This window comes from Bombina bombina, chromosome 2, assembly GCF_027579735.1.
Source record: "Bombina bombina isolate aBomBom1 chromosome 2, aBomBom1.pri, whole genome shotgun sequence".
Taxonomy (NCBI): domain Eukaryota; kingdom Metazoa; phylum Chordata; class Amphibia; order Anura; family Bombinatoridae; genus Bombina; species Bombina bombina.
The window spans coordinates 1250080685-1250106268 of record NC_069500.1 but is presented as its reverse complement, the minus strand read 5'-3'; the positions used below and the strand labels follow the sequence as shown (position 1 = coordinate 1250106268).

At 36.9% G+C, this 25584-nt stretch overlaps 1 protein-coding gene across 1 annotated transcript; it reads right to left on the bottom strand.

Annotated features, from left to right (window-relative positions):
- Window positions 1–205: 205 nt before the first annotated feature.
- On the bottom strand, window positions 206–25584 carry LOC128650248 (toll-like receptor 6). The gene is made up of 2 exons (XM_053704060.1): window positions 25378–25584; window positions 206–3776 (listed from the first exon to the last, which is right to left on the bottom strand). The coding sequence occupies exon 2, from the start codon at window positions 3686–3688 to the stop codon at window positions 1280–1282; it is 2409 nt and encodes an 802-aa protein (XP_053560035.1). The 5' UTR covers window positions 3689–3776; window positions 25378–25584; the 3' UTR covers window positions 206–1279.

The window sequence follows — 25584 nt, the reverse complement described above, 5'->3', positions numbered from 1 at the left end:
TGGAATATTTTGACAACCTCACTCAACATAGCAGCGGATCCCTTTGAATATTTTGCTGTCTTGTAGCACTTACGATCATCAGGGTCTAGGTGTTTTGGATACCCATGTTGCAATTTGGGCACTATGGGAAAAATTTGTTTTCATGACTTTTTTGTTTTAATAAGAAATTACTGTTCACCCTTGTAGTTATAAAAGAAACAGGCACTGTAATATAACTTATTTTATTGTTTTAAATCACAAATGAAAATTAAGTTAACAAAATTCAATTAAAAAATGATTTTACAATTCAATAAAAAAATGCAAAACTTAGATAATATACAAGGTTATGTAAGCACACACTGGACAATTATTTCAAATACAAATAAAGCTAATAAAAAATAATAATACTATAGCTAATAATCCAGTGAGTAATAAACAAAAAATTGTCCATAAAACTCATGTACTACTAAAGTTGATATCTATGTGACAGCTACTAATAAAAATATAGTTCATTTGACATTACATAATTAAATTTGACAATATATTAAAAGCAGCATTATATATGTACATTTACAGAATTTACAGACAAAATAAAAGTAGAATTGACAGCATGTTATTTATATGATATTTAGGACAGGGGTAGTTAAAGTATATCCCAGACTCCAAAGAAGGCCTGAATCCTGTTTTTGTATGGACCCGCAAGCTAACATTTAAAAAAAAAAAAAAAAAAAAATTACATGAAAATTACATTAAATTCAAATTTCATTGTTCTTAAATAAAGTTTCATTGGAAATACAGCTACAATGATCAGTTATCTATGACCTCTTTGAAACTAAAACAACATGGTTGCAACAGAGACTGAATGTGGCGTGAGGACAGTTTGCACTGATGCTTGATGCACTACAATATATAGGTCAATATAATATGCTTAGCTTGAAGGAAAGCAACCGTTATTGAACTTGAAAAAAATGAAATGGGATCACAGCAGAATTTCTTAATTTAAGTTTTGCGTTTTACTTTACAGAAAAGGTTTGCTTACCCCTGCTTTATATGCTAAGCTAACATTATTTCAAAGGTCATTGACGGCATGTCCCAAGTAGGCGCAGTAGTAGCCATTAAACCAGTCAGCAACTGCAGTCGCATGAATTAGAGCATGTCATTTTCATGCTACATCTCTCTAAAAAAAACAAGCTAATATATTAATCTCAATTTCAATGGATAAAACTAGTTGCTAATAACAATATAAACATTATTCTGACCCAAGGTATTCACACTAATATGTGTTATGTTTCAAATATATCTATGCTGTAATAATTGATGACTGTGAAATACTTAATTCTGAACCGCTGCTTTCCAGATTATGATCTGGTAACTTAACGTCTATAGCTGCCTTTAGGTTAGCCCAAAACAAACTATGTTTGCTTCTCTCCTTGGGCCATTCCAGATATGTTCTTTGAGTCATTAGAGCTTTTAATTTATAGTATCTTGAGGGGATAAGATACTGAGGGATGGGTTCAAGCAAAATAAGGATTAGGTTATCATTGTGTTCATTGTATAGTTTATGATGTGCGAAGTAGAGTTCATAATGACACCACTCACTCTGAACAAAATTTGGTGATAGAATAAAAATAGATTTATAGCTTTTTTCAATACAGTTTATAATGTTTTCAATTATGCTTTTGCCGGGGACAAAATTTCTCTCATGTTGACAAATCCGTAAAGAGCCATTGTCTATAGTTGGTAAAAAAATATTTTTAACCCAAGAGGAATCATGTTCACTATAAGAAATAAAGGCGTGAAAGAAAAAATCCTTATGGAGCAATTGATCAGACTTATTTGAACTTTTAATTCTGTGCTTTGTACGAGTCCATTGCCAAAGCATTTTTAAAAACCACGGTACATCAAAATACTTACAAAGGCCAAAAATAACAGCAATCAAAATTACAGTTGGGACAACAATAATAGGTATTAATAACAAAACATTGCACTGTATTTCTGGCACATACAAAGTATTTAACTTTATACCTTTGAGCTCCTCTGGACTTTCACACACATAAGAATCTGGCCATCCAATAATTTTTTCTGGTGACTTTTTTTGTAGATTGATAAAGCTCCTTAAGTCACAATTACATTGAAATGGATTGTGTCCAGCTTTTATACTTTTTAAACCCTGGCAGCTTTGGATGGACTCTGCGGATGGGTAAAAAATTTGATTATGCTCTACATTGACCAGTGTGAGGCTGCTGAAGTGTGTGCACACAGGAAGATCAATAAGACGATTGGCTGAAAGACTAAGCTCCTCTAAATGGCTCACATGTAAGACTTTCTGGGGAATAGACGATATTTCATTATTCTTTAGTATCAAGGATTTAATATTTACAGGTAAACATTTAAAAACAGATTCAGTTAAACTATTAGATGCCAAATTCAAGCTAATAATACTTTCAGACCAGTTGCACTCCTCCTCATTATAACTTATGTGGTTTCGGCTGACATCTATATATGTCAAAGACCTCATATTTGTTGTCATGGAACTCACTTTAGATAACTTTTCTAACTTATTCTGCCCTAATTGCAATGTTTTCAGCTTTGTTAGATTTACACAGTTTTGAAAAAGATCATCTGTCAATGCATTGTTAAAAAATGTAATACTCTGTAAAGTGCTAGGGCTAGAAGGGCAAAGCATATAAAGCATTTCTGCAGAATTTATTGTCAAGTTCTCAATATTCATTTCAGAAAACAGTATGTACAGATCACCTTGATCAAACAGCAAATCTGTTAATTCAACTTTGTCTATAAAAACTACTTTCATTGATGTATTTGAATAATCAAAGTCTATTTTAAAAATACTTTCACGTACAACTAAATTATGCAAGTACAAAATCTCAACAGAAGAGTGCCAAATATTCTGCAAAGTTGTAGCAAATATACCCCAGGCCATATCAACTTGATTTAAGATTAAATGAGTTACTTGTGAACTTCTAGCAATATCTGAAATATATTTGTTTAGATCTTTTTGTAGATTCCATTTTCTGATATTTGACAATTCTAAAATCCGGGATGTTTTGACAGCATCAAAAAACACATTGTCCAGAAGGTCTTTGTAAATATTTGGCAAGAAAAGATGAAGTTTCCTTGTGTTCAGGATTAGGAGACTGCCATTTTCATAATTTGAAATCCTTTGCAGTTCAATGAAAACAGATTGCAGATGTAAACCTACAATAGCTTCAAAATCAGACTTCTGAATTCGACTAGCTCCAAGTCCAAGGTATTTGAGATACAGAAGATGACCCAAACCTTGGCACACAGACATAGTTTCAAAATCATTGTAAGAAATATCCAAATGATTCAATTTTTTTGGAAAGTTTCCCAGTATATTCTCCAGTAAATTGTGAGATAAATCTAAGTAACTTAAATACTTATTGAATTCAAAAACATTGTTGTCAAAGTGTTTTATTTGATTGTTAGAAAGATTCAGAGATTGCAGATTGGCCATATTTTTAAAATCTGAAAGTAAAACGTTATCTATAGAATTATACGACAAATCCAACACAGTTGTAGACAGTGGTATATTATCTGGAACACTTTTCAAAGATTTATGTGAAAAGTTTGCAACTGAATTGCTGGTTTCATGCAACTGATGCATATTGCACAACATATGCTCAATCTTGGGGAAAAAACAAAAGATGAATAAAACTATAGCTGCCATTTTATCAAGCAGTGTGTACTTTACTACAGTTTTGAAGATTCCGATTCATTCATTGGATGCTTAGCAACTATATTCAATTGACACACCCCTGGAAAAACAAAAGAGAAAAATTAATATTGTTTTGGAGAAATAGGCCTAAAATAACATCGAAAATCTTTACATTTAAAATAGACTTTGCAGCTAATAAGAAAAATAAATGACTGTATATAAAGAAGGCTATGTTTTATTTAACTGCTGTTGTGTCTTACTGAAGTTTAGGCTGTTTGTTTGTACTGATTACCCTGACAGGAGTTTAAAAATTGTCTTTCTATATTGAGTCAGTTGACTTTTGAATGAACAGAAGAGACCTCAAAGATTATCAAAATTTGTCTGGAGCAAAAAAAAAAAAAAAATCAGCAGGCCTGGAAAGCAGAAGAGTTCTCCTTTACCATAGAGGGTTGCACTTAGGGATGCTACTATATTTCTTCATTAGATGGTAAGATTTCAGGTTTGTAATTTATCATGAATCAATGTGAGCTTTATTCTTTTTAGAACTTGTATTTAGTACGTAACTTAACAAATACTGGAAAATGTTTTTGAGCTAGTTATCCCCTTCATTGCAGAGGGTGACAATATGACATCTTCCTGGGGGTTTCGCTTCCCATGTTGGAAACTGAGGACCCTTCGCAAGCAGCAAAGTGAATTAAATGGGTCTATAAAAGTGCTGTCACAAATAACAAACAATCCCTTATGTAGTCATGTGTGAATGATCATATGTACTGTGCACAGTGCCTGTTTCAAAGTAGTTCTGTAAAATGAAAAACATATGAGACAGACAAGTACAGGCAATTATGTAAAGATTACAAGCTACAGGCATTGGTTTTTATCTCCTAAATTGGCAAAGAAGGCTTACTTGTTGCATAAGATATATTGTTCTACACTGCTTAGCTCTAGAAGCTTCAGATGTAGTCAAATGTCAGCTTATCTAATGCATGTTCAGTGGCCCTGGCAGTAGGAAGCGATCTGTCTGGAAATGACCTGGACGGTTCAGGTTTTCATTTGTGTGTCCGGGTTTGAAGCCGAGTCAGGCCCGAATATGCAAATGTCCAAGTTTGGTGGGAAACATCCACAGCCAAAAAAGATGACATTGCGCATTTGCAACAAACTGCACCTTCCAACAACTATGTCTCTCTTGTGTCTGGGCCTTTGTTTGGAAGTGTGTCCGTGTATGAGTCTGTCTTTATGTTTGTCGGTGTCTTTCTGTGTGAGTCTGTTTTTGTGTTTGTCGGCTTTTTTTCGGTGTGCTTGAGTCTGTGTGTGTGTGTGTGTGTGAGAGCGTGTCTTTGGTGTATGTTAAAGTGTGAGTGTGACATAAAAAGTGTGTGAGCGTGAATATTTATCTGTGAGTTTGTTTTTATGTACTTTTACACAAAGGTCTCTAGTTATCAATGTCTGTCGGACCTGATCCGACACTGCGGATCAGGTCCGACAGACATCGCTGACTACAGCGAGCACTACGCTCACCGTATTCAGCATTGCACCAGCAGCTCACAAGAGCTGCTGGTGCAACGCCGCCCCCTGCAGACTTGCGGCCAATGGGCCGCCAGCAGGGAGGTGTCACTCGATCGGGTTGATTTCCGGCGATGTCTGTCCGTCTGCTCAGAGCAGGCGGACAGGTTATGGAGCAGCGGTCTTTGTGACCGCTGCTTCATAACTGCTGTTTCTGGCGGGCCTGCAGGCTCGCCAGAAACACAGGGCATCAAGCTCCATTCGGAGCTTGATACATATGCCCCATGGTGTGTACTCTGCATAAAATGCTGTGCACAAAGAAAGAGTGTTAAGCAGGGGCGTATTATAGCCTAGGGCCAACAAGGCCGGTGCCTAGGGCAGCAGATTTGGGAGGGGTAGCACATCTGTCCTATCCTCTCTCTAAAAGCCAGCACACAGTACAGTGAGCAATAAAGTGCAGGCTTTTACAGAGAAGACAAGGCACTGTGCTGATTAAGGTCGTCTTTACAGGCAGTGCTCCTTTAAACCGTTGCTTCATTTAGAGCCCCCGGCATTTTTGCAGTAGAAGCGTTCTTGGTGAGAAACTTGACCGGGGATATGCTGGAGGAGACCTTGTGCCGATATGCTGCCTCCCCTTATCAGCTGTGGTGGGTCTGCGAGCACAGTGATTATTGCAGGTCTTAGCAGCTAAAAGACTGGATGCGTCTGTGCACTGCTTAGATCAGCTTGTGATGTCTAATCATAAACTTTTAGTGCTAATGTATGTTAGCTACTAAATGCTAGCTTTCGCTGCATTCATGAACCCATGGAGTAATAGTAAATGGACACTTAAAAAGTTTCATTACTTGATTAATGGTAATTACTGTACGTTGTTGCATGTAAAGGGCAGTGATTGTTTCAAAGTGTATTCATCTTTCCCTCCCTTCCTCTCTCTCTTCTTTCACTTTATCCCTCCTTCCCTTCCTCCCTCAACTCCCTCCATTCTTTCCCTCCCTTCTTTCTCTCAACTCCCTCCCTTGCTCCCTTCTTTCACTCATTTCTTTCCCTCACCACTTTTCTCTTCTCTCTCTCCCTCCCTGCTTTCCTTTCCCTCCCATTTTCCCCTCCCCTTCTTTTCTCTCCCTTCTCTCAGGGAGAAAATGGTATGAGATGAATGCAATTTAACCCACCTGTATGCAAGTGTTTTGCTAGCCCATTTTCTTTTGAATTGTTATGGAAAAACAAACAAACAAAATATTTAGTGGAAAAACAGGCCTAAAACCTTTGCGGGGGGGGGGGGGAAGCAGAATTTTGTGTGCCTAGGGCAGCACAAAACATAAATACCCCACTGGTGTTAAGCTTTGGCCTGAACTAAAGGTGCAAGAGGAAAGCACATAAATTAAAGGGTAAATATAAAAAAAAAAAAAAAAATACTAAAAAAAAAAAATTGGTTGACTTGGAAATGTATTAATAAAAGACTAATCTTTCAAATGATTTGTTTTTCATAAATAAATATAATGTCCCTTTAAGGTTTAAAACAAAAAAACTAATAACCTCTCTAGAAAAACTGATATTGTTTTCAAAATGACAACCACCTAATTGCCAATTTTGGCCTATAATATGAGTGGAGCGCAATAATGCACTTTCGCGAGTGCGATATTTGCTCTCCACTCAGTAATACCAGTGCAAGTTAATGTGCGCTGGTATTTTGTTTTTCATAAATAAATATAATGTCCCTTTAAAGTTTAAAAAAAAACAAAACAAAAAAAAAACTAATAACCTCTGTAGAAAAACTGAAATTGTTTTCAAAATGACAACCACCTAATTGCCAATTTTGGCCTATAATATGAGTGGAGCGCAATATTGCACTTTCACGAGTGCGATATTTGCTCTCCACTCAGTAATACCAGTGCAAGTTAATGTGCGCTGGTATTACAAGTCAGGCGTGTTTCTATAAGCTCCAATGGGAGCCTCATTTTCATGCCGTGAAACACGGCAAACCACCTAGCTCAGTCCAGGGGGCAATTTGCGCAGCGTTGCACAGCAAAATAAAAATATATATGTATATGAATATATAAATATATATCTAGGTGTTTATATGTGTATATACACATATTAACACAAATCTATATGTATAAAAGCATATAAATATATATTTAGTTAAACACAGGCCCCATTCACCTCTATCTAAAAACACTTTCAGTGCCGTTTTTTTTCCCCTAACACCCCACATCAGCTCACTTTCACCCCTTATAACTGCTTTGTGCAGTTTTTTATTAAAAAAATACATTTAATTTAAAAAAATATATATTTTAAAGAACTGTCCACTTTATTTGGGGGGCAATTGGGGCGCCTTTTTATCATTAACCAGAGGTCTGACCTCTGGTTAATTGCGCTTAGCGCAGAGTGAAACCTCGAGTTTGTGGGGCATTACCCAGCCACTTGTAATTGCTGGTTATTTAACGTACGCCCGTAAACGGGCAAGTTTGCCCCTTTACAGGCGCACGTTAAATAGTGCTTCACTTGTAATCTAGCCATTTGTGTATTGGTATCAGTTTAATAAATGTATGTGATTTATATTTTTTTTATTAGAATAATTTTCTTAAGAATTATTGTCATCCTATTGATTGTGTATGTCATCAAATCTAGTTGTATCACGTCTGAATTCTTTACAATTACATTAATAAAGAATTACCATAAAATAAATATTTAAAGGGGCATCTGGTTAACAACCAGGAAGGTAGCACAATTAGAAGCTCTTGGACTGATCTAAATAATCTGACGATTATCCTTGACAATTAACAGCATCCTTTGACAACATAACTCTTACTACATTGTATATGCAAATTATGACCCTAAAGGTAGACTCCCTAAGGGTAATGTGGAAAACCAGACATGGACCTGTTGCTCAGTGTGCCTAGAGGGATATGGCTGCACCTCACAGACGAGACCGAAACATACATCTGGGGTTTTGTAATTTCTCTTGTTCAGAGAGGGATTGCCTGGTATTTCAGGACTGGACTGCGCTGTTAAGTCAGGATCAGACTGATATACATGAAAGTTCTTCTCCGAGAAAGGCAAATGTTGAGCAAAAAGAGCTCTTTCTCTTTTTGTATTGTACAGTATATAACCTGTTGAGCTGAATATTGTCATCATCTGCTGTTTGCATGAATCCATAGCTTTGATCTGGGCCATCAAGGCCTTGGGCGGAAGCCTTTCACAAGACCTCGACACCGCCCCCCAAGGTGACCTAGGTAGGACAATCATATGTAGGCTGCTATTTACTCAGTCTTGAGCTTACTTAATCAAAAGCCATAGTAACCATGGATCAGCAGATAATTATGGAACTGGGGAATTTATTACCTAGGTATCTTACCCACTTTGAGAAAGATTTGTGTACAGCAATACAGGCCTTGTTTCCATTGAGGTGGCACAGTTTGGAAACTGGTGGTAGTAACATCAAAATTCTCCATAGACTTTGATGGAATAAAATGTTTCTACCACCGGTTTCCATACTTTACCACCATAATGGAAACTAGGCAACCCATTAGATCGCCACTACCCTCTGGAAAAAGAGACCAGGAGACGAGCTGTCGATTTTGTATCTCTGTAGTGATAAAAATCGACAGCTCGCCTCCTGGTCTCTTTTTGCAGAGACAGTATTGTGTAGTAGTGTGCAACACCTCCAAAATAACTTCATTTATTAAGTAGAATTAATTTAAAAAACTGAGTTAATTTAGATCTGTGGTATGGGATATTGACCTACTTTAATATATTTGTATATTTATTAAGACCCCTTCTGCAATGCAAAATTCTCAGTCTCTCAGCTGCTGTTGTGATCATTCATTGTGATAAGTTGTTATAATGTTGTTTGTATTTTTTTAAATTGAAATTAGATCCTCATATATACAGTATGTTGAAGTAAGAATAACACTGGAATGTATGGGTTCAGATGCAACCGGTTTACCTACCTAACTATGGTAGCAATCTTCCAAAATAATTCTGCATACTAGTCTTATAGATCTCGTGCATATAGTTTGATAAAATGTCAGTCGTAATATTTCTACCGCTGTTTTTTAAATGTTAACCAGATATAACGTTATACTTTAGTATTTCTAGAGAATGACTGAACTCGTAGATATCAGATGATCTTCTATGTATTATTACATTCTTTGATTAGGTTCTATTTTTTTTGTTTTAGAGTTTTACTAAAAAATAAAAAAAAACTGAAAACACTGAAATATCCCATAAGAAATGCAACATTTGATAGTACGCAGTTTATTTTGAAAAAGCTCTAGTGCTACATATGTGTGTCGCTGCTTAAAGGGACAATCTACTCCAGGTTTTGTATTGTTTAAAAAGATAGATAATCCCTTTATTACCCATTCCCCAGTTTTGCTTAACATCACTTAATACACTTTTAACCTTTGTGATTACCTTGTTTCTAAGCTTCTGCAGACTGCCCCCTTATCTTAGTGCTGACTCTTAATAACTCCACAGGAGTGAGCACAATGTTATCTATATGACACACACGAACGAGCAGCGTCTAACTGTCAAAAATTTTCAAAATGCACTAAGATATGATGCAGTCCAACGGCTTAGAAATTAGCATGAGACTTCCTAGGTTTAGCTTTCCACAAAGAATACCAAGAGAGCAAAGTCAATTTGATGATAAAAGTAACTTGGAAAATTGTCTAAAATTGCATGCCCTATTGGAATCATGAACATTTCATTTTGACTAGACTGTCCATTTAGTTCAAGATGTTAATGCTGTGGGCTTATATACTCTAATGAACTTGTGTTTTGCGGTACATGCTAGCGTAATTTGTATTCCGATGTGTATCTGTGTTTCCTTAATCAAAAGAATTAAAAAAAACTACCACGTCTTAAAATAACAAAATTAATGCTGAGTGCTATAAGAAAATGTAATTTGCAATAATAAAATATCCATATAAATGTATCTAACCAATTATTATGATAATTAGTAAATCAACGGTTTACATTGTTCATCATATAATTACATGTAAAACCACAATAGATTTTAACAGGAATCAGGTTAACTAAGCAGAATGATATGACCCATAGTTAATAGTCTAAATTTGCAGATTATTATTTTATCTTTAAACTTTCTAGGCCTAGGTCTTAAGATAAACTCATTAAATATATAGTCTCAAAAAATGGTAGTTATTTCTTGCTAATTTAATTCAAGAATATCCTTCTAAATCATCAATGCTATAGTCCCGTTAAATGTTATATTATGCTATTTACTCTGCATTTCTCAGTAACTGCTGAATATGCGGCTAGATTACGAGTTTTGCGGTATGATGGGTGCGGTGCTAACTTGCACGTTATTATCACTGCTCACTTTCCGGCGTTAACAGGCAAGAAGTGAGTGTAGAGCAAAATTGAGCTCCATACCGCACTCCAATACCAGCGCTGCTTAAAGGGCCACTAAATTCACATGATTCAGATAGAGAATACAAATTTAAACAACATTACAATTTACTTCTATTATTTATTTTGCTTCATTTTTTAGATATCCTTAGTTGAAGAAAAAGCAATGCACATGGGTGAGCCAATCACACAAGGCTTCTATGTGCAGCAACCAATCAGCAGCTACAGAGCATATCTAGATATGCTTTTCAGCAAAGAATATCAAGAGAATAAAACAAATGAGATAATAGAAGTAAATTCGAAAGTTGTTTAAAATTGCATTCTCTTTCTAAATCATGAAAGAAAAAATGTGGGTTTCATGTCCCTTTAAGTCAGCGGTGAGCTGGTTTTACGTGCTCGTGCACGATTTCCCCATAGACATCAATGGGGAGAGCCGGCTGAAAAAAAGCCTAACACCTGCAATAAAGCAGCGTAAAGCTCCGTAACGCAGCTCCATTGATTCCTCTGGGGAAACTAAATTTATGTTTACACTAAAGACGAAGGAAGGTTCCTTTAAATGACGTCATCCAAGATGGCGTCCCTTTAATTCCGATTGGCTGATAGAATTTTATCAGCCAATCGGAATTAAAGGTGAAAAAATCCTATTGGCTGATGCAATCAGCCAATAGGATTGAGCTTCAATCCTATTGGCTGATTGGAACAATGATTGTATTTAATTGTAGTGTAAGGTTAGGTGTTAGTGTAAGACAGGTTAGGTTTTATTTTACAGGTAAATTTGTATTTATTTTAACTAGGTAGTTAGTAAATAGTTAACTATTTAGTAACTATTGTACCTAGTTAAAATAAATACAAACTTGCCTGTAAAATAAAAATAAACCATAAGCTAGCTACAATGTAACTATTAGTTATATTGTAGCTAGCTTAGGGTTTATTTTACAGGTAAATATTTAGTTTTAAATAGGAATTATTTAGTTATTAATAGTAGGTTTAATTTAGATTTCTATTAATTATATTTAAGTTATAGGGTGTTAGGGTTAGACTTAGGTTTAGGGGTTAATAACTTTAGTATAGTCGCGGCGACAATGGTGTCAGCAGATTAGGGGTTAATAACCGTAATGTAGGTTGCCCTGAGTGCCCTCGTCTGACAGATAGTGCCTCCTGCAGCTGCTAAGTGAGTAGTGACGAGTCAGACAAGAAAAAAAAAGTCTGACTCTCTCTGTAACATTACAGTTAGTTCTGTGCTGTAGACAGAATGTCTGATCATTGCATTACTCCTGTTAGATCACACTAATATCCTTCTAATATCCACCATTCACTTTTGCTAACTCTGGATTAGAATCGGACCTGGGTGCTCCCTAGCCTTAAAAAACAGAAGAAAACAAGAGGTGCCTCATAGGGTGAGTACATCAAGATGAGGAACTGAAACACTTAAAACGATGACAAGTGGCAACTCACATTTCGAAGGGCACTACATGTAGTGCGCGTGTGGCAGACTGGAGCATACCGGTCCCTCCAGCGAGACAAGCCCAGGCTTAAACAGCGGTAAGTGAGGAACAGCAGCTTACACCAAGCCGACCCCACAGTGTGGATTCCCTCAACCGGGTAGCGTGGGGGTTCCGAGTGATGTCACAGTCACGTATTCAGTTCCGTCAGCTTCTGGTTTCAGCGTCAGACCATGCACTGCATCTCAAAAAGCTAACTCAAACTGAAATGGAATGTTCTGTTTTAGCTCTTGCGGGACTCAGGATCCCTTCATCGGAGTGACAACTCACTGGGTGTCCTTATTCCTTGGGACTGTGTAATTTCTGCTCATAGCACATTGATTTATGTACTATTGTTTTATTAAATTCTGTATTGTATTATATTTAGTGAGCACATCCTCTAATATCGCTTGGGTATAGTAACATTCCTATACTATTTGATATATTTTATTGTATGCTCCCTAGCCTTCCTTTTCCATCCACAGGACCACATCAGCCAGTTGACACAAAAGACAGTACTTTAAAATAACAGTAAAAGTTATCTGACTGCCGACTGGTCTGTGACGCAGCAAGCCGAAACAGTCTTTCTCTGGCTTCCAGAGGGTAAAGAAAAAAATTAGGGTCTGGAACAAACATGATCATCCAACCATCTCACAACACTACCTATCTCAGAGTAAATTACTATGCTATATGAAGCTGACACTGGTCTCAAAGTTTCCTATAGGAAGAAGAAAAAAAAAATTGCACATTGTTTTGCTGAAGGAAAATTGTTTGAATACATTATGTCTCTGAGTCTCTGGGGCTGAATTATGAAAGTGTTATCGGACATGATACGATGTAGCGTTTCACGTCCGCCGAACATCGATAAATGCCGACTGCATACACTGTCGCCATTTATCATTGCACAAGCAGTTCTTGTGAACTGTTTTTGCAATGCTGCCCCCTGCAGATTTGCGGCCAATCGGTCGCTAGCAGAGGATGTCAATCAGCCCGATCATATAGGATCGGGCGGATTGAAGACCGCAGCCTCAGAGGCAGCGGCTCAGTTATGGAGCAGTGGTCTTTAGCAAATATTGCAATAGGTGTATGTGTATCTCCATAAAAGGGCATGTGGTTTAAATTGTATTGCAATTTTTTTTTTATTTACTGCTTTCACTGCCTTTTTTTGTACAAATTGATTTTAAAATTGGAAGTCAGCTTTATTAAAGTACTTGATGAATCAGATAAGCTGATCTAATGTATTGGTTATTTTGCTTTTAACTGATTATATAAAGTAGCATGAATCATTTTTGAAAAAAAAAAAAGGAAGTTGCGACACATACATACATACACACACAAACACTTCTAAATGTGTGTTTGTGTATGTATGTGTGTGTGTGTAAATATATATATGTGTGTGTGTGTGTGCGTGTGTATGTATGTATATATATATATATATATATATACTGTATATATGTGTATATGTATATATAGTATATGTGTGTATATATATATATATATATATATGTGTATGTGTGTGTGTATATATATATATATATATAAAAAAAAAATATATATATATATATATATATTACTCAGACTGCTATTTGCAGTGCATCATGTATAATAGAGTTATTCTGATATAAATTAAACTTTGTATTGAAAGTTTATTTTACCAAAGATGAATCTCCAGTTATCACTGCCAGTTTTATTTCTAAATTGTATTTTTTGATATAACTGACCCTAATTGGCCTCAGCAGAGAAGGTAACCTAAATTACAACATGGCAGCTCCAATTGTTTTATAGACACTAAAACTTTACACTTATTTTGTCAACATTTAAACAGCCAATGAAACTTTAAAAAATACATCTACATGTTAATCTCAGACTAATCTTTTCTTTGAATGCATCATTATATATAGCATTTATTTATTGTTTAATGTCCCTTTAAATATTGTCAAGAAATGAAAAAGATGTTACGTTGGAATTTGAATTGCTATTTTTTTTAACAGTTTGAAAACCATAACATTTTGCATATCATTTGTACTTGAATCTGCTATTTATGTTACAACCTCCCTGATTGGTTCATGGGGCTGTGAGGGAAGATTTATAAAATGAGATAGTGACTAATTCCTCCTGTGCATTCACTATATGCACAGAAATTTTGAACTTCTGTATAAAGGGTCTCAGAGACTATTATTTTTATTTTTTTACAGTCATGTAGGGCTTTTACATTGTTTTGAATGAATATATATATATATATATATATATATATATATATATATATTATATTAAACCTGAGAGTGCATGAATCCCAACATTTTTCATTCATGATTTAGATAGAGAATACATTTTTAAACAACTTTCCAATTTACTTATTTTATATAATTTACTTAATTTTCTTGGTGTCATTTGTTGAAAAGCATATCTAGATAGGTGCAGGGCGGAGCTGGGAGCTAGCTGCTGATTGGTGGCTGCATATATATGCCTCTTGAGATTGGCTTACAAATGTGTTCAGCTAGTTCCCAGTAGTGCATTGCTGGTCCTTCAAAAAAGAATAACCAAGAGAATAAAGCATACTATAAAAATGTTTAACCTTATAGTTTTAACCTTTCAACTGCTGGAAAGTCTGTCAGGCATTCCCTATCATATGTATTGCTTTCCTTTTTGCAAGATGAGGGTTAAATTAGCCTACCAACATGAAAGGCACAAATAATAAAAGTGGGTTTGTGTTGAAGTGCTCTGGCTGCAACTGGGTTAATGGCATCATCAGCATTGAGGGTCTCCAGGACAGGCACAACATTTTTAGGGGTGCAATTTCAAAAGTAAAGCTGTGTCCATGTTATATGAGGATGGGCTGTGGGTGGCAGGTGCCTCATTTTTAGTCACACCATTACAAAATATTTTAACAAAAAAATTGAGAGACCAAGCCTAAAGCCTCTATTTACCATACCCATTTGGTATTTGTTGCTTTAGGCAGATTGCACGTGCCAGCCATGAGTGAACCAAAAAAGAAAAAGAGTGGATATCAGTTTAAAAGACTGAGAGAAGAAAAACAAATCAACTCTTAGCAAAAGTTGGGAAAATTCAGTCTTATTTTGAGGGTCCAAGCCGTTCAAAATATTCTAATGTATCTTTGATTGCAGAACAAGAGAAATGCAATGAGGACACTGTTGAAGAACATGTGATGCACAGTGATGTTAATAAAGATGTTGAAATGCATGACTCCATTCAAACACTTTCTACATCTTCTGTGTCTGAATCTGGCAAAGCAAAGTCTAGTTCTGAACCAGTGGATAAAGTGGATATGTGTACACGAGCTCCAGTTTCTGGTGATCCAGCCATGTGGATTATTAACGAATAAATTAGAGACCATATTGCACTTCATGGAATACAGCAAAATACTAGTGTAGACTTCAGCAAATCAAAAAGAATGAATGGAGATAATGTTAGATTTTGTACAGAAGACCTTTTTAAAAGAAAGATGAAAAATGGAGAGTTGGAAAAGAGATCTTGGTTGGTTTATTCAGAAAATAATGGTAGTGTCTATTGTGTACCATGTTTACTTTTTGGTGATCAACTCAATGCATTTTCAAGTTCATCTGGTTTAAATGACTGGAAACATGCTGCTGGGAGAATTTATAAACATGAATTTTCAAAGCACCACAGATCATCTGTTGTTGCACTGAAAGTTAGAGGAAGTGCCAAAGGACAAATTGATAGACTAATGGTGGAGCAGATGGAAGAAGAAAGGCACTATTGAAGGATTTTTTTAAAATGTGTATGTGCCACAGTGAAAACTCTTGCTATATGTGGATTGCCATTTCATGGTACTGATAAACAGTTAAGTAGTCTACATAATGGCAACTACCTTGGTTTATTGTAACTAGTTTCAGAGTTTGATCCATTTTTACTGCAACATCTGAAAGAATATGGAAAAGTAGGGAGTGGACATAATCGTACCTCTCTAAAACATTTTATGAAGAAATAATACAATTAATAAGTGAAGCATTGATCACACAAATTGTGAGTGAAGCAAAAAAAGCTAAATATTATGGGATAAGTGTTGATTCTACACCTGACATATTTCACGTGGACCAACTGACCTTTATCTTAAGGTACATTAGAACTGATGGTATTGCTGTGGAATGGTTCATGGGTTTTATAGCAAACGTAGGACACAAATCACAACAAATTGAAGATATCATATTGAGCACTTTAGAAAAATATGGCCTTGACATAAAGGATTGTTGATGTCAATCTTATGACAATGCAAGCAACATGTCAGGTGCATACTCCGGTGTTCAAGCCCGGATTAAGAACATAAATTCATTAGCCAATATGTGCCATGAACAGCTCATTCTCTTAATCTTGTGGCATCAGTGGCTGCAGAGTGCTGTCATGAATCATCTACATTTTTTTCCATCTTTGCAACTGTTTTATAACTTTTACAGCTTCCACTAATCGTTGGAGTGTGTTGATGTCCTGTCTGAGCCCTGGAACACCTGTTAAGAGTTTATCCCAAACACGCTGGTCAGCAAGACAAGATGCATGCCAAGCTCTAAGAGAAGGATTTTTTTAATAGCCCTTGAACAAATCGCAGATAATGCTTATGAGGAAAAAAACAAACAAGAAATGAAGCTGAAAGTATTTTTAATCTTTTAAACCGTCTGGAGAATGCAATAATGACGAATGTGTAGGGAATTAAACTGAAGAGATTTAAAGTAGTCAGCATGAAGTTGCAGAGTGCCCACATTGACCTGGGAACAGTCGTTCAAATGTACAGTTCTCTGGCAGAATGAATAAGAAACGTAAGAGAAAATTTTAAACATTATGAACAACTGTCTAAGGCAATGGGGCCTATTTATCAAATGTCTTGCGGACCTGATCCGACAGTGCGGATCAGGTCTGCAAGACATCGCTGAATGCGGAGAGCAATACGCTCTCCGTATTCAGCATTGCACAAGCAGCTCACAAGAGCTGCTGGTGCAACACCGCCCCCTGCAGACTCGCGGCCAATGGGCCGCCAGCAGGGGGTGTCTATCAACCCGATCGTACTCGATCGGGTTGAATTCCGGCGATTCCTACCCGCCTCATCAGACCGCTGCTCCATAACTTGTGTTTCTGGCAAGTCTGAAGGCTCGCCAGAAACACGGGCCGTCAAGCTCCATTCGGAGCTTGATAGATAGGCCCCAATGTGTGAAATTGAGTAGTATTAGCATGACGTAAAGCAAAAGAAGAAACACAACCCCAGATTTGATGAAAGTAAAGAGAACTATGTAATTGAGACTAAAAAATACTTTTTTCGCATAAATACTTTTAATGTTCTTCTGGATGAAATACTTGTTGAGTTAGGGCGAAGAAGTGAGGAATACTCAGCACTTTTTGATTGTTTCAGTTTTCTTGAAAAGGTTCACAATTTGACTGTGCCAGAAATTTCTACAAGTGCAGCTAATCTTTTAATGATGACTTAGAAGATGACATAACAGAAGAGTGCATCCAACTGAGCGGGCATCTAAAGGGATTAATGGAGCCTGCGTGCAAAACTATCCCACTGTCAAGACTATGCAGACTGTTTCATGAGGAAGACTTTATTGACCTACATCCGAACGTACAAATTGCGTTAAGACTTTTCTTGACATCTCCTGCAACTAATTGTTCTGGGGAAAGGCTGTTTTCTACCTTAAGATGAGTAAACAAATTATCTGCGGGGTTCAATGGCTCAAGAACGGTTAAACGCACTCTCCCTTTTAGCTATTGAAGGAGAACTTGTGAAAAATCTGGGTTGTGAAAATATTATTGATACTTTTGCAGAGCAGAAATCAAGAAAAAAAAGCATGTGTTGTAACCATGAACTATTCTCTTCACAGCTTAAGACTCTGTGGGTTTTAATCCCTTTAATTTTGGTTTATATGTTTACATAGTATTTTGGTTGATATTTAAAAGGTAGCAGCACTTTAAAGGTAAAATCTAAGCACCATAACCACTACAATGAGATGTAGTGATTTTGGTACCAGCTGTCCCACTCCCACCCTGGGAGCTGAACTATAGTAATTTGTTAAAATGTTTACAAATTGTTTGATACCTTGCTGTATTTGGTACCCACAGTCCGTCTAAGTTGCTATGATAAAGTGGAACTTCATACTTCCAAATGATCATGCCAATTCATACCAGATTTAGGGCTCAATTGAATTCCTTTTGGATATGCTTTTCAACTCATTTAAACCTGTTAGAAAAAGTTTTCAAAAGATTTATCTACAAAAGTCACCTTTAAAGTATGTGGGGCAGGGTCGTATTATGGCCTAGGCCAACAAGGCACAGGCCTAGGGCGGCAGATCGGAGAGGGCGGCACTTTCTGTAGGCTCTGTGGAGAGCGACAGAGTAGGGGGCTTGAATTAAACAACAGTAGGGGAAAACAATGAGCTGGGGTTGCTTGGAGGCACGGCGGCATTCACTTTACTTGTGTGTCTACATGGTCTGTCCCTTTATTAGTGCCCGGTGGACCGCTGCAGCTGAGGGAATAGATTAGCTTGCCACTATTCAATGGCTCAGTATGTGCAGTCTCGCTGGTGCTGCTTCCCTGGCAAAGCCCAGTGATTATCCACTAGCTCAGGCTTCTACTCATACAGAAAAAAAAATCCGCTTAGAATGCCCCTTAGAATTTATACATGGTGTTATCTAAGGGAATTTTTTTTTTACTGTCTGAGTCTTTGTGAGTGGGAAACGCTACAGCTACGCACAGGCAGTCAAAGCATTCTCTGTTGCCGCACTCACACTGTGTAAAAAAACGTCCCGCCCCTACGAGTCAGAAAAACCAACTGCTTAGAGCAGACCTGCTTCTCCTGTACATCGCAGCAGCCCACGGCCCAGTGCTTGGGGGGAGGATGGGATGCGCGGTCACTCAAACTAAAAACGGCTTTGCTGGGAGCCTTACAAATGCTGGGGATGTAAGGGAAACTTGAGGAGGCGATGAGGCATATGGAAGTAATGAGAGACCTATCTTGCAGATCTGCAGCCAAATAAGCAGCAAGTATTTTTTTTTTTGTGGGCTTTCATTGCTCAGAAGGTGTGTGCTGTTTTCTCCTAGTTTTTAAACATTTTTATACCTAAAACTCTAATTTCCATATATTTTGCCTGAGTATGTGTGTTTAAGTATATGTGTGTGTATAACTATGTATATATGCGTGTATGTATGTATGTATGTATATATGTGTGCATGTGTATGTATATATATGTGTGTGCGTAAGTATATGTGTCTGTATGTATGTCTATATGTATATGTGCGTGTGTGTATGTCTAACTGTACAGTGTATGTATATGTGTGTGTGTGTGTGTGTGTGTGTGTATATCTGTACGTATATGTGTGTGTGTGCATGTCTAACTGTACAGTGTATGTATATGTGTGTGTGTGTGTGTGTGTGTATCTGTACGTATATGTGTGTGTGTGCATGTCTGTATGTATGTGTGTGTGTGTATGTCTGTATGTATGTGTGTGTGTGTGTGTATGTCTGTATGTATCAGTGATGTGCAGTCACTAGAGGCAGGTGAGGCAGTGCTTCACCTCTCATATGGGCAAAAATATATATTTTTTTATTGGCTTTAAAAAAAAATTGTAATTTTTTTCCCCAGCATTTTTTTTTCTCACAGCTATATGTTGTGCAATGAAGAGGCACAAGCAGGTCTGCCCACCATTACACAACATGCTGCGCCATCTACTGGATGCAAGTGGTTAAGATCATTGCATGGCCCATTAACTGCTTATTTGAGGCAGTCCTATTTGGGCTGAACCAATCCAGCGAGAGGCATTAGTAAGTGGAACATAGGGTTGGGGCTGGATGTTAAATCATATAAAACAAAACAAAAAAGGAAAAAAACAACTTTCATATATTTTGTTGCTGTCCTGTGATCCTGCTAGCTTTGCTAAAGTGAAAAAGAGAGTTCTGTTCTTCCCCTCTAAGTGCAGTGGAATGTGCCACTGTCACTTCCTGAATCCTTACAGAGCAGGAAAAGAGGCACAGAGAGCAGTGTTTCACCCACATCTTATTAAAGTAAGATTTTACAGAAAGGGATTCTGTTAGTGAAAATGATAATTTAATGAATGTGGTTTAGTGTTTCTTTACTCTTTTACAGCAAGGTCGTTTTTGTATTTTGTTTACTCAAACTTTACACCCACTAACTTAGCAGCTTGCCTCTGTACTTCACACTAAATTATAGTCTCACTTAGTTATAGTCTCTGTAGCTCTGCTGTTTTATTACTTAAAATGCAGTGGTCCCCCCCTTGTGTGTGTGTCTCTCTCGATATATATAGCCATCTCTCTCCTTATGTGTTGTTCTCCCCCATGGTCTCTTTCTCTCTCTGTCTCTCTTCCTCCCCCTCTGACTCTCATCCCTTATGTAATGAAGGAATCTATAAGCATAATTTGCAGCATTAAAGTAAAAAGTATGTTTTAAACATATTTTAATGGGCATGGATTTCTAGATCTCATAATCAGAGCAAGCATTTTGTTATCTGGCAAGAGTTTCTGTTACAATCCTTTTAGACTAAAATAAAATGTTTACTAAGTTGACCAGTTTTCCAAGACACCATTTAAAGGGACATGAAACCCATATGAAACCCATATGCAAATTTAAATAACTTTCCAATTTACATCTAATATCTAATTTTCTTCATTCTTTTGATGTCCTTTGTTAAAAATCATATCTACATATGCTCAGTAGCTGCTGATTGGTGGCTGCACATAGATACCTCATGTGATTGGCTCACCCATGTGCATTGCTATTTCTTCAACAAAGGATATCTAAAGAATGAAGGCATATCCTGCCACTGCCTCACCAGCCTCTGACATCACTGCACGTCACTGGTATGTATGTGTGTGTGTGGAGGAAGGGATGGTGTTACCATATCTAAGTGAGCTGCACCCTGGACTAATAGCTTAAAAAGTAGATTTTCCCCCCAAAAAAATACTTTAGAAATGCCACAGAAAAAATAAAATTAAAATAAAAATCACGTTACACCCTGACAAAAAAAAATATATAGCTGAATTCTGAGTGCCTAGGGCAGCACAAAACCTAAATACGCCACTGTTGTCGGGATTTTTGTAACAGCTTTTAATCAGTTGAAAAGCATATCAAAAAAAGAATTAAATCAAGCCCATAGACTGTATTCATTGGCTGAGAACTGGACACTTCTGGCATCAAAACTGCTACAGCACACTGCTTAGAATGACCCTTTAATTTATGTTTTAAGTTTACATAATATTATTGTAGATGTTTTAAAACTTACAAGACACTGCATTTATTTATTTAGTTCTGTGTTTTATTTGTATTTAAAGGTATGTGATTTAGTTTGATTTTGCACTGATTTCAAAGTATTACAGCACTTTCCTCAGGTGTACTCATACCTATTTAGCCCACCAAAGCACACTGTAGTGGTTATGTCATTTACAATGACCTGTTAATTTATGTTTGTAAGCTTACATATTTATTTTATTTATTGTGATTTTGCACAGATTGAACAGTAATACTGTGCTTACCTCGTTACCCTAAGCTTTAATGTTTTACATATAACATTTATTTTTAGTTGTCCTAAATAATAATTAAAAAAAAATCCTCAGATTTTGTGCCTACAGGCGCCTGAGATGTAAATCCGGCCCTGCTAAAAGGATGACTGCAAAGCCCAAAGTAACAGAGTGTTACAAAACGATGCTACCTGCAAGCCAATGCTCTCACCATCTGCCCAAGAGGGAAGCACATTAGCTGGGAAAAGATTTAGACGAAAAGCACAGAAACAACTGTAGGTGAGAGACGTCTCAAATCTAGCTGCTGCATCACCGAGAGCCTCTGTGACCTGGGTCACTACAGAAATAAAGCAGGAAAGTTTTGTGAAAAGAAAGACAACATTTCCATTTTCAAAGTGTCATTTTATGATTTGTGAGAAGGGCTACAGAAGTTTAGTTGTTGCTGCCAACCATGAGAAAGATTAAAAAATTAAAAAATATTAAAAAGAACAGGGCCCAGTACTGATCCCGGAGGGACTCCACTGATTATGCAAACAATTGTTTTTTATGAGGCCAATCCAAAAATGTATCATGGCCACAAGGGACGAATGATACAATATGAGTAATTGCCTGCTAAATATCTTCAAATTGTATGTATATATTGTGACAAGGTGGCCAAGCTTTTGGCTTTAACAAGAAGCAATAGTTCATTTGATTCAAAACAAACTATTTGTTACACAGCAGGTTTCACATAATTAGTCTTTGATTCACAAAACAAAAACACCTACTCAGGAGGCTAACTAAACTTCCTAACTATTTTACTGGAGCATCTAAACTGTCCCCAGTAAACAACTGCTTTTTAGAAAAGAAACAATAGTTTTAAAGTACAGTACCTGCTTTGTCTCTGTGCTTACAGGCAGTCTTGTCAGGTGATTCCTCCTCACAAGACAAAACTTTGCTCTTACAGCAGCCTTTTGTTAGCTAGTTAAATTTCAGGTGCTCTCAGCTAGTGCAATTAACTGTTCTCATTCTAGAAACACAGAGAATTCTATTCTCCTGCAAACATATATTTATATGATCTCTGACCCTGCCACAATATGGACATATCTGTGTGTGTATGTTTTTATATAAATAGGGTGAAGCACATGTGCAAAACGTGTCAGACTCTTCTGACTGTGACCCTTTTACGATTATACGAATAAATCACCTTTGCTTCTAGACTCTGCTGTTCCAGTGTGCTTTCCTTTGTTTTAACCCTATTTGCATCTACGGCGGTTGGAAATACTGCTTGGTTATCTACTGATTTGTTACTGGGACTCTTTTTCCTTACGCAAGGAAACTTCCCCCTCCCTGCTACCGATAGCCTATCACCATCGAGTTTCACTGGTGACGCACCAGGAAGCATTCACTAGATACGCTGACCGCTGGCCTGCTACAGGACGTTCTTACCGGACCTGCTCCAGAGGGGTTTATCGCTCGTGTGGAAGAGAAGTTCTGCATGTGTCCAGGCATCCCATCTACCACTCACAACTCAGCATCAAGTGAAAGCAGAACGGCGATGAACTCTCATTCCACAGGTACCGGGAATGTCCGCTACCTCAAACCATTGAACTACATAGGCAGAAGCGGAAGTACTTACTTAAGGGGGGAAGAAAAAGTACACATCTATAACATTTTACTCCCAGTTTTGGATATACGCTACACACCTATGTGAATTATTCTGGGGCTGCATAATCCGTTAATTAGGCCTCTACATCACGCTGTTTATAGAGACAACAGATTCAACCAGGGACTTATTTTTTTTCTTTTTTGTCTTATCATTAATTTTTTATATACATTAGTCTGTATGAGATATAAAGTCATATAGAGTAAGTTAACTACTCCCCAATAATTCACCTGCTTATGCTAATGTTCCCTATGTACAGAAATAAAACCATAAATTTCAATGAACGCATACTATTTTAGAACCTTTGGAACTAGCAGCTGTCACAAACATATAGTAGTCAGAAATAGATGGTGAATAAGTGCCGAATTTCAAAATTACTTTAGGGACAAATATATATCCCAGATCTCTAAGTCATCATAATTACAAATCACAATCTTAGCCCTCAAATAGTAACAAGAATCCACCATTATTGATTTTGGGAAGTAGTGGCCAGTCACTAAGACCACCAGAATAGGAAAGAATTAGGAGGGGAGAAGCACAAGACAAACAGCATAAAGATAAAAAGATCTGAGATCTCAGGTGAATACACTTTATTAATATGCACTTATTTACTTTATAGCTATAAGGCTTTTATGTGGGTTTGGTGTTAGGTTATTGTGTTTTATGTAATGTTTTACATGTAATTCATTGTAATGGTACCATATAAAGAAGCATATAATTTGTATCGTGTGATCTAAGCTTTTGGGTGCTGTGGCTAATAAAGTTGTTAAACTGAGCTGACTTTCTTACAAGCAAATTCTTTAATATTTAATATAAATTATTATTAAATACTTGGCGACCACTTCCGTAACATAACTTTTCGTCTCCACTAAGGTATAAGATCCGGCATGTATGTTTTATACATATGATGAGGCTATTAGATGAGCTAGGTTGAGCGAATTAAAGTGATGGTAAACCTTAACTAACCATATATTTAAACTTTGCCATTAAAAAAGTATATATCTGTACCTTTTCTGTTTTTAATCCAACTGTTAAAGGGTTAAATTAGTGCATATAGTAATGCTACTATTGCAATGTTATGCCGGCCCACTTGGATGAACTCTTTTTTTTTAATGATAATTCTAGTGAACATCCAATCAGCGTTTGTGTCATTTGACAGTGAGCCTCTGCTATCAGCACTCGCAGCCCATAAACCTAACTGATTATATGATGCACGTGCAGAGTCTACAAGGGAACTCACAGGACAGACAGTCCTCTTATGTTGTCCTCTGGAGCTGGCATCTAGGGGAGGGCTGGTGGTGGCAGCAGGTGAGTGTACTAACCTCACATAATCCCATATCATTTATAAAACCCCATTAACAATTGAGCAGGGCCAAAGTGTCCGTTGCAAATACAATGTCATTGCTACCAACTCACTAATCTGTGGGAACTGGAGAGGTGTCTAACTTGAAGGTTCCGAGAATTCTTACTGACTGTAGGGCAGTAATTATGCTGCATGTGTTCCAGCTCTCTGACTATTTGCATGGCCCTCAGTGTATTGACCTGTGGAAAACACTATAGGCTGGTGATTTAATTTCTGGCACATTATTCCATATCAAACTACCTGCCTCACTTCAGATTTAGTACAGGTTTGTGCTCACATTTATTCTTAAACCCTACCCTGTTAATGCCAGTCACTGTTTTCTCTTCCTAAGGTAAAGCTCTGATCTGTGAGTGTGTCTGAGGAGCGTGACTGACAAATTGTTAATAGTACTACTCCTCTGTTACAGCACCCAGTCTGTCTGTACATTTATTAGGATGATAAAACTACACATTACAAACAAAACAAAAGTAAAGCAATAGGACATTGCACCAAGGAGGGGAGGGCGTTGTGCGGCTAAATCCTATTACTGGCCCTGTGAGGTAAACTGTATATTACATGTATGTACCCACTGTCGGTTAGAAATACTAGTTAAAATAAATTAGGGGTGTCACATGAATGGAAAAAAAAGGACACCCAGTGGCAAAAGGAAAAAGAAAAACAAACTAATGAATAACAGGAACCACTTGTCTAGATACTAAAGGAAAAAGAGTTCTAATGAGAAGTGCGTAGTGAAAAAAAACAAGCTGTTACTACGCAGCATTTGAAAATGAAACTAATAACTTAATGCTATTCAGATGCAAATCACTTGTCACATAGAAAATACAAACTAAATAAATACTTACACTTCACAGCTAAAAACCCTTCTGGTACAAAACTTTTTCCTGCAAATATTTTGTAGGTTCTTGTAAAACTCTTGTAAAAACAGGAAGAACAGGAGCGGTTCATACAGTCTACAGTTTCATGCTTGAATAGTCTGAACGAAAGTAAAACATTCCATGCTTCAGCTTTTACAGTCTCTGTGGCTTTCGTGCATCTGCCTGCTTGTAGTG